The sequence below is a fragment of the Ornithorhynchus anatinus genome, chromosome 4 (genome assembly GCF_004115215.2).
Source record: "Ornithorhynchus anatinus isolate Pmale09 chromosome 4, mOrnAna1.pri.v4, whole genome shotgun sequence".
NCBI lineage: Eukaryota > Metazoa > Chordata > Mammalia > Monotremata > Ornithorhynchidae > Ornithorhynchus > Ornithorhynchus anatinus.
In genome coordinates, this window is record NC_041731.1 from 128,594,738 (window position 1) to 128,609,450 (window position 14,713).

The following is a 14,713-nucleotide window of genomic DNA, read 5'->3' on the forward strand; positions in this document are numbered from 1 at the left end:
TATTGAATGAACATCCACCCAACAATCATACTTCCCCCTTCAAAGCCCTACTGAAAGCTCACCTTCCTACTGAAGCTGGAAGCCAAGAGGCCTTCCCAGACTAAAATCCCCTTTTCCTCAGTTCCTCCACCTTCCACGTCACCTGGACTCGCTCCCTTTGCTCTTCCCCCTCCCCGCCCCACAGCACTTATGTTTATATGTATATATCTATAATTCTGTTTATTTATATTGAAGCCTGTTTACTTGTTTTGATGTCTGTCTTCCCCCTTCTAGACTGTAAGCCTGGTGTAGGCAGGGATTGTCTCTATTACTGAATTGTACTTTCCAAGCGCTTAGTGCAGTGCTCTGCACATTGTAAGTACTCAATAAATATGATTGAATGAATAAATGAATAAGGGCTGAATAAATGCTTTTGATTGATTTAGAAAATGTCATGGATCATTTCTTGCAACAGAAAATCTTGACTTTTGTTTCTCTTTTCCAGGCTTTAACTCATTCTGGCTTGAAGACAAGTGTTCACCCATATACAGAGGGCTGCAGGCACAGTACATCTTAATCATATCCAAAGCCTTATGATATTCGGGATAGAAGAGATGAAAGGTCACAGTGTGGTAAAATGGAAATATCTTCTTATTTAAATCAATAACTCAATCAGTGCTATGCATTTAGTGCTTTTGTGCGTTATAATGAATTAGAATGAATTATTGTTACTATCATGGTATTTAAGACCTCACGATGTACCAGGGCTTGGGATTCAGAGGTCATGGGTTCTAATCCCGGTTCCACCACTTGTCAGCTCTGCGACTTTGGGCAAATGACTTAACTTCTCTGTGCCTCAGCTACCTCATCAGTAAAATGGGGATTATGACTGTGAGCCCCAAGTGGGACAACCTGATTACCTTGTATCTAACCCAGCGTTTAGAACATGCGTGGTACATAGCAAGTACTTTACAAATGCCATCATTATTATTATTATTATTCATTCATTCATTCAATAGTATTTATTGAGCACTTCCTATGTGCAGAGCACTGTACTAAGCGCTTGGAATGTACAAATCGGTAACAGATAGAGACAGTCCCTGACCTTTGACGGGCTTACAGTCTAAGCACTGGGGTGGATACAAGATACTATCGAATGAATGAAGGGATGAATGACTTGTCTCTATCTGTTGCCGAATTGCACATTCCAAGTGCTTAGTACAGTGCTCTGCACACAGTAAGCGCTCAATAAATACTATTGAATGAATGAATAATCGGTTTGTAGGCAGTCCCTGTCCCTCACGGGGCTCACAGGTTCGATCCCCATTTCACAGATGAGGTAAGTGAGGTACGGAAAAGTGAAGCGACTTGCCCAAGATGACACAACAGACACGTGGCGGAGCCGTGATTAGAACCCATGACCTTCTGACTCCCGGGCCCCTGCTCTCTCCAGTACGCCATGCTGCTTCTCTTTCTAAGCACTTGGGAGAGTACAATACAATAGAATCAACAGACACATTCTCTGCCTGTGAGGAGCTCACAGTCTACATGGGGAGTCAGCTATTAATATAAATAAATTAATTCTGGGCCTGGAAATAAGTGGTATGGGGCTGAAGACGGGATGAATAAAGGGTGAGAATCCAAGTGAGAAGGTAACCCAAAAATGAGAGGCAGAAGAAGAAACGAGGGCTTAGGTGGGCTAGGCTCCTTGGAGGGAGGAAGAGTTGTAGAGAAATGAAGAGACGGAGAGCAGAAGGAAGCAAGAGAAGAGGGGAGGTAGACAGATTCCATGATAAATGCCACTGTAATTTCAGCTTACTCTAGAGAACAGCTGTGCAGGCGCATTATTTTCCCCGTCAAAGCTGACTGGAATGGTTTTATTCAGGAAAAAAAAAGAAAACCCACATTAGTTTAGCAGAAATAGCCCTTCAAACCTTTATTGATGTGAGAGAGTGAACACGTAAAAACTCGAGGGAGTGAACACATACAAACTTGAAGTTCCGGAACTCAAGAATAACGGCGGCGCCGCGCAAATCGGAATGATGGATGATCTTTCCCTGGCTGCAGTGACGATATGCCCTTCTTTCTGGACTATAAAATATTCAGTGGCATTTTATCATGTTTCGCATCTAAGACCGATGCGAGGCCCACATCTGTCAATCTCTAAATCCTCTAGCCACATCGATCTGTGACAAATTAGACCGAAGGCAGAAGTTCCAAAGGTCTTCTTCAAAAGCAAAATGGAATCGCAGGCGTATTTCCCTTTCACGGTGAGAGCTATCCTGCATATACTATTCTTTCCCCCCTTGCATGACGCTCTTTAATGGTTAGCTATTGCATGTTCATGTAACGTCCGCTTTAGTCGGGGGAGAAAAATCTAAATTTGTCTCTCAAGGCGAGCAGGGACCATCAGGTGAATTCCGATGAATGTTTCCAAACAGGTGTCAAGCTTGAGAAACCCACCCGTAGGTCTTTCTGGGCAGGGAACCTGTCTGCTAATTCTGTTGTATTGAATAGTCCCAAGTGCTTAGCACAGTACTCTCCACATAGTAAGCGCTCAATAAATACCTGTGGCCTAGTGGATAAAGCGTGGTTCTGGGAGACAGGAGGATCCTGGGTTCTAATCCTTGTCTGCTGAGTGATCTTAGGCAAGTCACTTCACTTGGGAGTCAGAGGGTCATTGTTTCAAATCTTGGCTCCACCACTTGTCTGCTATGTGGCCTTGGGCAAGTCACTGGACTTCTCTGTGCCTCAGTTACCTCATCTGTAAATTGGGGATTAAGACTGTGAGCCCTCTGCGAGGCAGGGACTATGTCCAACCAAATTTCCTTGTATCACCCCAGCGCCTGACAAAGAGTAAGTGCTTAAGAAATACCATAATTATCATTATTATTATTAGTGTTCTCTGGGCCTCAGTTCCCTCATCTGGAAAATGGGCATTAAGTCTGTGAGCCCCATGCGGGACAGGTACTGAGTCCAACCCATTACCTTGTATCATCCCGAGCACCTGGTACAGTGCCCAGCACATTGTAAGCCCTTAGCAGCATGGCCTAACGGCCAGAGCCCAGGCCTGGGAGTCAGAGAACGTGGGTTCAAATCCTAGTTCCGCCACCTGTGTGCTGTGTGACGTTGGGTAAATCACTTCACTTCTCTGTGCCTCAGTGAATGTGAGCCACATGTGAAACAGGGACTGTGTCCAACCTAATTACTTTGTATCTACCCCCAGTGCCTAGAACAGTGCTTGGCAAATAGTAAGCAAATCAAAAATACCACAGTTATGATTATTAAGCCACTTTAGATAGAGTTTTGTGGCATTGCCTTTTCAGAGCCCAACCAGAACTGGTCCAGATCCAAAGTCTTGGCCAAACAGAGGGGGCCTCAAGGTTGAGGTTCAAGGGTAGGGCTAAACATCTCTGCCATGTGGCCTGCCCAGCCTCCATTTACCCTACTCGCCCTCCCCTCAGGGCTAACATAAGAAGCAGTGTGGTCTAGTGGATAGAGCATGGGCTTGGGACCCAGGAGGACCTGGGTTCTAATCCCAACTCCACTACATGTCTGCTGGGTGACCTCGGACAAGTCACTTCACTTCTCTGGGCCTCGGTACCCTCATTGTAAAATGGGGATTGAGACTGTGAGTCTCATGGGGAACTTGGACTGTGTCTAAACTGATTAGGTGATAGCTACTCCAGCACTTTTTATAGTGCCTGACATGTAGTAAGTGCTTAACAAATGGAGAAACAAATGGAGAAGCAGCTCAGTTACCTCATCTGTAAAATGGGGATTAACTGTGAGCTTCAGCAGCGTGGCTCAGTGGAAAGAGCACGGGCTTTGGAGTCAGAGGTCATGGGTTCGAATCCCAGCTCTGACACTTGTCAGCAGTGTGACTGTGGGCAAGTCACTTAACTTCTCTGTGCCTCAGTTACCTCATCTGTAAAATGGGGATTAAGACTGTGAGCCCCACGTGGGACAACCTGATTCCCCTATGTCTACCCCAGCGCTTAGAACAGTGCTCTGCACATAGTAAGCACTTAACAAATACCAACATTATTATTGCTTGTTCTGTTTGGGAAGCAGCGTGGCTCAGTGGAAAAAGCCTGGGCTTCAGAGTCAGAGGTCATGGGGTTGACTCCTGGCTCTGCCACTTGTCAGCTGTGTGACTGTGGGCAAGTCACTTAACTTCTCTGTGCCTCAGTTACCTCATCTGTAAAATGGGGATTAACTGTGAGCCTCATATGGGACAACCTGATTACCCTGTATCTACTCCAGCGCTTAGAACAGTGCTCTGCATATAGTAAGCACTTAACAAATATCAACATTATTATTAACAAATACCATTTAAAAAAAAAACCAGGATGGCTTATCTGTCCTTTCCTCTCTCTAGAGATCATGGAGAGATGAGATGCTTGACTGTAGGGATGAGAAACCAATCAAGTGAAACAGCTTGGCAGAGTGGATAGAGCCCGGGGCTGGGAATCAGAAGGTCATGGGTTCTAATCCAGACTCTGCCACGTATCTGCTGTGTGATCTTGGACAAGTCACTTCACTTCTCTGGGCTCAGTTACCTCATCTGTAAAATGGGGATTGAGACTGTGACCTCCCACATGGTACCAGGGACTGCGTCCAACCACATTTACTTGAATCCACCCCAGCGCTTAGTACAGTGCCTGGCACTTAGTAAGCACTTGAGAAATACCATAATTATTATTATTATTGGTATTACTAATGATGGATAGCTTGGGCTGAAAATGTAAATTGTTTATTGTTGTACTGTATGCTCCCATTCTCCCCGGGCTATCATTTTCTCTTGGTACTGGAATTTTTGATATTAAACCACAAAAGGGAGACTGCCTCTCTCTTTGTGAATCTTTCAAAATTAAGAGGATTGTTTTTTACTGCATTTTATTTTTCATATCCCTTTCTCCCTTAATAACTGTGATATTTGTTAAGTGCTTACTATGTGCCAGGTACTGTTCTAAGTGCTGGGGTGGTTGCAAGCAAATCAGGTTGGACACGATTCCTGTCCCACAGGGGGCTCAGAGTCTTATTCCCTGTTTTTAAAGATGAGGTAACTGTGACCCAGAGAAGTGAAGTGACTTGCCCAAGGTCAGACAGCAGACAAATGGCTGAGCCAGGATTAGAACTTAAGACCTTCTGATTCCCAGGCCCGTGATGATGATGGTATTTGTTAAGCGCTTACTATATGCCAAGCACTGTTCTAAGCACTGCGGTAGATACGAGGTAATGAAGCTGTCCCACGTGGGACTCACAGTCTTAATCCCCATTTTACAGATGAGGTCACTGAGGCACAGAGAAGTTAAGTGACTGGCCCAAAGTCACACAGCTGATAAGTGGCGGAAGCGGGATTAGAACCCACGACTTCTGACTCCCAAGCTCTCGCACTTGCCGCTAAGCCACGTGTGCTCCAACCACTATGAAAAAATACCACAATTATTCCTTAAAAGAGCAGCGAGGGAGAGCGATGTCCTCTTGATAGAGAATACCGTGCCGAGACGCGTAGGCCTTTAGATGAGAATATCAATTTTATTTTTCCTGGGCTGCAAGACCGAATCAGGAGCTGACGAACCTGGCCACGAGGCCCTGCAAACACCAGAGTTCACAACCATCCTCGAACAAACACCCCTTAGAGCCCGGGCCTGGGAATCAGTAGGTACTGGGTTCTAGTCCTGGCTCTGCCACCTGTCTGCTGTGTGATCTTGGGCAAGTCCTTTAACTTCTCTGGGCCTCAGTTCCCTCATCTTTAAAATGGGGATAAGAGAGTGAGCCCCATGTAGGACAGGGACTGTGTCCAAACTGAGTAACTTGTATCTACCCCAGCACTTAGAACAGTGCCTGCTACATAGTAAGTGCTGAACACATGCCACAATAATCGTTACTACTATTATTATTTCCAAGCGAGTTGAAATGGGGTTTGAACCCAGGTAACGGGAACTCTACCAATTCCAAGCCTAGACCAGACCAAAGGCTTTGAATTCTCCAATGTGACCTTCCAAAGTCTGTACTTTCCTCTGCTGCCCAGACCATCTTTCTTCAAAAATGTTCAGGACATGTCAACCTCCTCCTCAAAACACTCCAGTGGTTGCCCATCCACCTCCGTATCAAATAAAAACTCCACAGCATTGGCTTCAAAGCTGTCCAACCCCTTGCCCCGTCCTGCCTCACCTCCCTTCTCTCCTCCTACAGCCCAGCCTGCACACTTCGCTCCTCTGGTGCCGCTAACCCTTTCACTGGGCCTCCATCTCTCCTGTCTGGCTGCCAACCCCTGGCCCACGTCCCGCCTCTGGCCCGGAACGCCCTCTCTCCTCAAATCCCACAGACAATGACTCTCCCCAACCTTCAAAGCCTTATTGAAGGCCCATCTCCTCCAAGAGACCTTCACAGACTAAGCCCCACTTTTCCTCTTCTCCCACTCCCTTCCGCATCACCCTGACTTGCTCCCTTTGCTCTTCTCCCAGCCTCCCAGTCCCATAGCACTTATGTTCATTCATTCAGTAGTATTTATTGAGCGCTTACTATGTGCAGAGCACTGTACTAAGCGCTTGGGATGAACAAGTCGGCAACAGATAGAGACAGTCCCTGCAGTTTGAGGGGCTTACAGTCTAATCGTATTTGTTAAGCGCTTACTATGTGCAGAGCACTGTTCTAAGCGCTGGGGTAGACACAGGGAAATCAGGTTGCCCCACAAGGGGCTCACAGTCTCAATCCCCATTTTACAGATGAGGTAACTGAGGCCCAGAGAAGTTAAGTGACTTACCCACAGTCACACAGCTGACAAGTGGCAGAGCTGGGATTCGAACTCATGACTCCAAAGCCCGTGCTCTTTCCACTGAGCCACGCTGCTTCTCTATCTGTCTTTTCGTATTGATGTCTGTCTCCTCCCCTGTAGACTGTGAGCTCGCTGTGGGCAGGGAATGTCACTTTTATTGTCGTATTGTACTTTCCCAAGCATTTAGTATAGTGGTCTGCACACGGTAAGTGCTTAATAAATACGATTAAATGAATGAATAAATGAATTAAAGAGGATCTGTGAACGAAGAACGCTTTTTTTCCTCAGAAGAGAAAGACCAGTTTCTGCCCCTTTCGAGAACCACAGTTAGGCATTCTCTGCGCACAGGGCCTAAAAGCCCAAAGCTTTCCCTAGTTCAACGCAGGAGCTTTTAACAGTAGGAGTCAAGATGCCAGCAGGAAGAACACAACCAGGTATGGCTTCAATCAACTTTATTAAAATTTGATCTTCATTTTCAGAAAGCAAGTGGGGCCCCTGATACTCTCTGGCCTCAACTGACTGACCCTGAGTTAGATATCCATTAAACTTAAATGAGAACATTTCTTGTAGCTGGGACTTTTGAACTGAGGAAAAAAAAACCCTCTCTTCCATAAAGGACACCCTCCATAAGGCGGCAAGGTATGCAGATGAAAAAGTTGTAAAGGAAGTTACAAAAATGAACTGGGTAAACTCACTGTTTTTCTAGAAAGCAGTACCTCGTTTCCATCAAAGCATATTTCCCCAGACCCATTCAATCAATCGATCCATCGATCAATCAATCCTACTTAAGGAGTACTTACTGTGTGAAGAGCACCATCTTAAGCGTTTGGGAGAATACAGTATAGAAGAGTTGGTAGACACGTTCCCTGCCCTAAAGGAGGTCACCATCTAGACCTGGAGGCAGACATTAAAATAAATAAATTGTGGATGCAGCTGTGGGGCTGAGGATGGGGTGAATGTAGTGTGCAAATCCAAGGGTGACAAAGAAGAGAGCGGGAGAAGAGGAAATAAGGGCTTGGTAGGGAAAGGCTTAATAAGGATTTAAAGTGGGGGAGAGCAATAGTCTGTCAGATACGAATCAGTCATATTTACTGAGGGTCTACCGTGTGCAGGGTACTGAACTAAGCACTTTTTTATGGTATTTGTTAAGCACTTACTATGTGCCAGGCCCTGCACTAAGCGGTGAGGTAGATACAAGCTAATTAGGCTGGACATAGTCCATGTCCCATGCAGGGCTCACAGTCTTAATCCCCGTTTGACAGATGAGGTAACTGAGGCCCAGGGAAGTGAAGTGATTTGCCCCAGGTCTCTTCGCAGACAAGTGGTGGAGCCAGGATTAGAAGCCAGATCCTTTTGACTCCCAGGCCCTGTTCTCTATCCATTAGGCCAAGCTGTTTCTAGAGTACAGTATAACGGAGTTGGTAGGGGGTCTCTCTGACCTGCTTTTCAGGCTCCATCTGGAAAGCCTCTTGGCCACCCTGTGGGGCCAGGGAGCCGGGAGCAGGACAAATGATGGAATGGTGGGTGGTCGGCGGTGTGTATACATCCATAATTCTATTTATTTAGATTTATGCTACTGATGCCTGTCTACTTGTTCTGTTTAGTTTTGTTGTCCATCTCCCCCCTTCTAGACTGTGAGCCCATTGCTGGGTAGGGATTGTCTCTATTTGTTGCCGAATTGTACTTTCCAAGCACTTAGTACAGTGCTCTGCACACAGTATGCACTCAATAAATACGATTGAATGGATGGATGTTCCCTGCCCACAGCTAGCTTACATCTAGAGGGGGAGATAGACGTTAATATGAACTAGTAAGTTACTGGTAGCTATATAAGTGCCTGGGGGCTGAGGGAGGGGAAAGGGAGCAAATTCAAGTGCAAGGATGACACAGAAAGGAGTCGGCAAAGAGGAAAGGAAGGCTTAGTCAGGGAAGGCCTCCTGGAAGAGAAGAGCCTTCAATAAGGCTCTGAAGTGGGGGCGAGTGACTGTCTGTCGGATATGAAGTGGGAGGGTGTTCCAAGAAAGAGGCAAGATGTGGGCGAGAGGTCGGTGGCGAGATAGACGAGATCGAGGCAGAGTGAGAAAGTTGGCATTAGAGGAGCGAAGTGCGTGGGCTTGGGGAGGAGTAGGAGAGTAAGGAGGGGAGGTAGGAGAGGGCAAGGTGATTGACTGCTTTAAAGTTAATGGTGAGGAACTTTTTTAGAATCTATCACTGAGCTCTAACCCAGTGCGAGACTCACTAAGACAACCTGAGTTTCCTTCAAGAATGCCTTGGGCTCACCATTGCAAAGAACACTCTGTGGAAAAATTGAAATGAGGAAAAGTTCCCTTCTTTTTTGAAACTGGGGACAGAGGATGGTTGGATTCTACAATTGGATGAACATAGATCATCCCATTCACTTAAATCTAAAGACTACATTGATCGGTTCCCCGAGGGATTCTTGAAGACACCTGGACCTTCTTTACTGCTGTTTTCAACCAATCAATCCATGGTATTTATTGAGCATTTAATGGGTGCAGAGCATTCATTTATTCATTCAGTCGTATTTATTGAGCACTTACTGTGTGCAGAGTACTGTACTAAGCACTTGGGAAGTTCAGTTCGGCAACAGAGTGGACAATACAGTAGGTAGACATGCTATCTGCCCTCAAAAAGCTTACGGTCTAGTGGATTGTAAAGGGGATGGGTGTTAATTAAAAACAACAAATACCATGATTGTAGACAGAGGGTTTGTGATGTGTCCTTCTGATTCTCACTAGTTTATTTTTCTCCAGGATTACAGGATAACAGAGAAGCAGTGTGGCCTAGTGGTTAGGGCACGGGCCTGGGTGTCAGGAGGACCTGGGTTCTAATTCCGGCTCCACCACTTGTCAGCTGTATGACCTTGGGCAAGTCACGTCAGTTCTCTGGGCCTCAGTTACGTCAGTTACCACACGATTAGTTTGTATGTACCCCAGCCCTTAGTACAGTGTTTGAAATATAGTAAAGTGTTTGACAAATACCATGAAAGGGGCCGGGTAAGGGTGGTTTACCTTGGAATTTCAGGAGTGAAAGCTAAGGGAATTTCCTTTAATCGTTCCATCAGCTGGATTTCTTGAGTGCTTACTATGTGCAGAACACTGTATTAAGCACATGGTAGAGAATGATATGATAGAGTTGGTAGACGGCTTCTGGGCTCACAGTGAGCTTACAGTCTAGAGGGGGAGATGAACATTAATATGAATTAATAAATTATAGATATAATTTAATATCACTGGAATGATTTTGAAACAGAAGGATTTGGGAAGACAGAAGAAATCTTGCTGGCTTTGAACTCTGTAAAAAGGACAAATTCCTCATTTTCCAAGATCAAAAGATGGCAGACTGAAAAGGCACTTCTATTTTTAGCCAAACCGTGTCAGATTCTAAAACTATGAAACAGCCTGCAGATTTTCTCTGGGACATTAGTAAGGCAGAAAAGATGTCTTTCCTTCAGTGGGGGCTTTATTGGTTTTTCACAATATTTGTTTAAGCGCTTACTATGTGCCAGGCACGGTACTAAGCACTGGGGTAGATCCAAGCTAATCAATTTGGACAGAGTCCACATCCCACATGGGGCTCACAGCCTTAATCCCCATTTTACAGGTGAGGGATCTGAGGTCCAGAGAACTGAAGTGACTTGCCCAAGGTAACACAGCTGACAAGTAGGGGAGCAGGAATTAGAACCCAGGTCCTCCTGACTACCAGGTCCACGATCTATGCATAGGCCATGCTGCTTCTCTGTTTTGACAGAAAATGGATGTTTACAAGCTATCTCTTTGCAAATTTGAGATTTGGCTTAAGGCCAAGTCAAAATAACATGTCAAAATAAATTCATTATTAAATCCATCTCTTTCCTATAACCCTGGGCATTATTTCCATTTTTCCACTAATCCAAAATGTGTGGAAGTAGCTTAGCCAAAATAGTTCCCCCCGCTCTCCCTTGAGCAACATATTTAATGCCAATTTATTTTACAACGTGAAGACAGTGGCTTAAAAAAATTCCTCCAAGCAAATCTAATCCTGCTTTCCCTAATATGAGACCTTCTAACTGAAGAATCTGCTGTTTGAAGTCAAATCTCGGGGAGGGGGGAGGGAGCGAATCACAGAGCCAGGTTAAAGAAAGAGGCCATTTCGCTCCAACTTCCAACATTTCCGCCTCAGGAATCACCCTCAGGTTTAATGGAAAAGATGTTTAAAAGTTGTCTTCTCAGCCAGTTACCATTTGGTCTCCTATGTCCAGCAAAAGTAAAAATAGCCACGCTGCCCCAAATACCCGTAATAGTAACAAGAAGTAATCATGACATTTGCTAAGCACTTAATTGTGCCAGGCACTGTACTAAGCGCTGGAGTCAATACAAGATAATACAAGACACAATACCTGTCCCACATAGGACTCACAGTCCCCATTTTGGAAATGAGGTAACTGAGGCCCAGAGAAGTGAAGCAACTTGCCCAAGGTCACACAACGAACAAGGGATTAGAACCCAGCTTCTCTGACTCCCAAGCCCATGCTCTTTCCACTAGGCCATGCTGCTTCTCTTCCTCATCCTTCCATCAATATCATAGAGTAAAATGTTCCTTTCTCCCCCCATGAAGTCTAGAATAAAAAAAAAACCCACCAGCAATTTGGACTTTGCAGCTTTATCATATCCTGCATGTCACCGAGAGAGTCAGGTAAGCGCCTTTGTGTCAGGCCCTAAAAAACCCCCTCCGCAGAAGCAGAGACAGAAACCTCAATCAATTCATGAGTCAGCAGAGGGATGACGAGGAAGTTTTGCTTTACATCTCAATATTCTCTTCTAAAATGCAGATGAAGACTAGGCAGTGGCAGCTTCCCCACTACCCCAGGTAGCCCTCCAGTGAAAAGGAGGAACTATTCTGTCAGCTCACGATATCCAGAGAGACAGCCCCTCGTCATCGAACCTTTCGGGTCCGAGTCACCGGCCTTTACCGATTTTCTGCCGGCCCATTCCGAGCCTCTTTACAACTGCTCTTGGGCGTTGCATGGGTTAAAAGAAGGAATGAGGGTTTACACACACACACACACACACACACACTGTAGAAAGACAGCAAAGTCATCACACTTCTAAATCACAAATTCTGTAAAGGCATTTTATGTAAATCGCAGCACAGATTCCCCCAGCCAAGGAAGAGGCACAGAAAAATCAGTCTGAGCTACTCAGTGGAATGACTGGCTGAGCCTAAGCAGCTCATCGTGTTCCTTAAATACGGAGAGAAACCTGTTCCGTATTTCCAATTCTGGGAAATGGCCTCGCTATCATCAAGAGAGTGTCCGCTGATCAGGTTTTCAAGTTGCAGTGTGACTGGGGCGGGGGGGGGGGGGGGGGGGTCATGTGGTTTAATCTTTTTCTGAGGACTATTGGAAATTCATTCTCTAATATCCGGGGGTGACCCTCTTCTAATCAGCTCTGCTGGCTGGCACGTAAATAAATTAGCAGAGACATTCCGATCGAGTAAGGCTTCCACGGCATATTCTTGGAAGTTACTGCGTGTGGGGAGGGGCGGGAGGGGCCTGCCCTTTCACCATTTTCATACGATTCGACCCACCTTCGGAAGGCCCGGCTTTATAAAACCAACTTTCCAGTTTTCAGATGCGGAACCCGAAACGTTCTCTATGAGAGGAAACGCGGTAGGTTTTCAAACCCACTTGACCTCCAGTTTGGGGAGGGGATGGGGAGGGTCAGTTATAACTCCTGTCACCTTGGTCGAAGACAAATCATGAAAAAACAGCAAATCCAGGTCCGTCCGTCCCCTTCTTTCCCACTTCAAAGCCTGCTTCCCTTGAAGATGTTAAGGATGAGGAACAGACAGCACAGACAGAAGGACATCTTTCCTCAAGGTTCGTTTACGCTCCCGGGGGGGGCGAGCCACCTAGAAAATTCCCTCCACGTTCCGCCCGCGACGGGTGCCGAAATGAAAAGCGAAATCTTGGCCAACACCTTCCCGTCGTTAACTTTGAGCGTGATTTCTCCGCTCGTCGAAGCCCTCGTCTTCTGAACCATCACTTCTACCTGGCTCCTTCCCCATCTCCCCCCACCCGGCCCCCCGAAATCGCACTAGCGTAAAACCCAGAATGGACCATCCTGCCCAGTGAGCTAGGCCTAAGGGGCAGACTCAGGGAACACTTTTGCCTTTGAGCAAATCCATCCCGGCTTCTACATCGTCCGCTCGGAGGGGAAAGGTCGGGGGGCTGGGGGAGAACCCAAAAAACGCGATCTACCCATCGAAACCTCCTCGCAGCCCGCATCCTCCGCTCCGACCGACACTCACGGACGGGAGAATTCAATGACAACACGGGGGTTACCTTCAGTCACATAGTTGTGGTCTCGGAGGAAGCCGTGGTTAATTTTTCGTGTGTCCGTGTCCTCGCCCATTTAGAGCAGAATTACTCAGCATGCCGATCCGCAGCGGACTGGTGGAATCAGCAGAGGGCTTCGCGGGTCTGCCATCCATGCTGCCTATGCCTAGCAGAGGTGGAGAGCAGGCCGGCCCTTGGAGCCCGGCATAATGAGGGCGAGGGAGATGCAGCCCAGATTTAGGGGGGCCGGGGAGGAGAGGGAACGGGGACGGTCGGTCCGCTGAACCGAGAAGGCGGAGGAGCAGCGGGTCGATGGCCAAGCGATGCGCTCGGGTCGCGGTCGGAGCAGCGGCCGGTCCTTGGATCTGGTCGGCCCGGGGTCGGCGAGGTCCGGCTCGGCGTCCCGCTGCCGGCCCGATTTTGCGGTCGTCGGGGTCTCTAGGAAAGGGGGTGGGGGGCGATCAGCAGACTGCAGCAAAAACTGGGAGCTCTCTGCTTGCTCTTGCTCTTGCTTTGGCTGCTGCTGCTGTCAGAGGCTTTTACTGCATCAGGGGAGGCCCCTCCCAACCCGCCTCTCCCTGACCAACCACACGAGAACTGCACGGACTAAAGTGAAAAATGAGAATGCGGGTCGAATCCCTTCGGCTCTCCGCCGCTGGGGAGAGGGGAGAGGAGGAAGGGGAGAAAACTTCAGGGAGCGTGGAGGGGTCGGAGGAGGGGGATTCCGCGCCCGCTCGAAGCTGGAGAGCTCCCTTACGGGGTGACACCACCGTCTGTGATGGTAGCAACTGGGGAAAGGACCACTTCTCGGGAAGGGGGGTGGGAGAGGCTGCCTGGTTGGGAAAGGAATCGGGACCATGGATGAGGGGAGGAAAATGATTATTATTATGCTATTTGTTAAGCGCATACTATGTGCCAGGCACTGGACTGAGTGCTGGGGAGGATACGAGCAAGTCGGGTTGGGCACAGTCTCTGTCCCATGTGGGCCTTGCTGTCTCAATCCCCATTTTCCAGATGAGGGAACTGAGGCCGAGAGAAGTGAAGTGACTTGCTCAAGGTCACACAGCAGACGAGTGATGGAGCTGGGATTAGAACCCATCACCTTCGGACGCCCAGGCCCGGGCTCCAGCCACTATGCCATGCTGCTTCTCTAAATGGAAAATGGAAATCAAACTCATGGTGGGAGGGCGAGGGGGTCCCCGGGACCCAGGATAGGAATCAGGAGAGAGGAACAAGGACAAGAGCCCGTTATTGGGCAGGGATTGTCTCTACTTGCGGCTGAATTGTACTTTCCAAGCGCTTAGTACAGTGCTCGGCACACAGTCAGCACTCAATAAATACAATTGAATGAATAAAAGAATGACTGAGTAGTAGAAGGGCAATAATTGCCAATGTAAGCTTAGGGGAAGCAGTTTCAAGCTTCAATTTTTTTTAGGGCATTTGCTAAGCGCTTACTATATGCCAGGCACTGTTCTAACCACTGGGATAGAATCAAGGTAATCAGTTTGGCCACAGACCATGCCCTACAAGGAGCTCAAGGCGATTAGACTGTGAGCCCGTCACTGGGCAGGGATGGTCTCTATCTGTTGCCGAACTGTACATTCCAAGCG

General features: G+C 47.3%; 1 protein-coding gene across 2 annotated transcripts in view; it reads right to left on the reverse strand.

Annotated features, from left to right (window-relative positions):
• PPP2R2C (protein phosphatase 2 regulatory subunit Bgamma) overlaps positions 1 to 13,766 on the reverse strand; it is a 322,790-nt gene extending 309,024 nt beyond the window's left edge. Inside the window, exon 1 of one of the 2 annotated variants that reach the window (XM_029064199.2) lies at positions 13,110 to 13,766. In XM_029064199.2, the coding sequence (XP_028920032.1) occupies positions 13,110 to 13,179 (70 nt within the window). In that variant the 5' untranslated portion in view covers positions 13,180 to 13,766. The remainder of the gene's footprint in view (positions 1 to 13,109) is intronic. The other variant, XM_029064200.2, reaches the window with a different exon arrangement.
• Between the last annotated feature and the right edge of the window lie 947 nt (positions 13,767 to 14,713).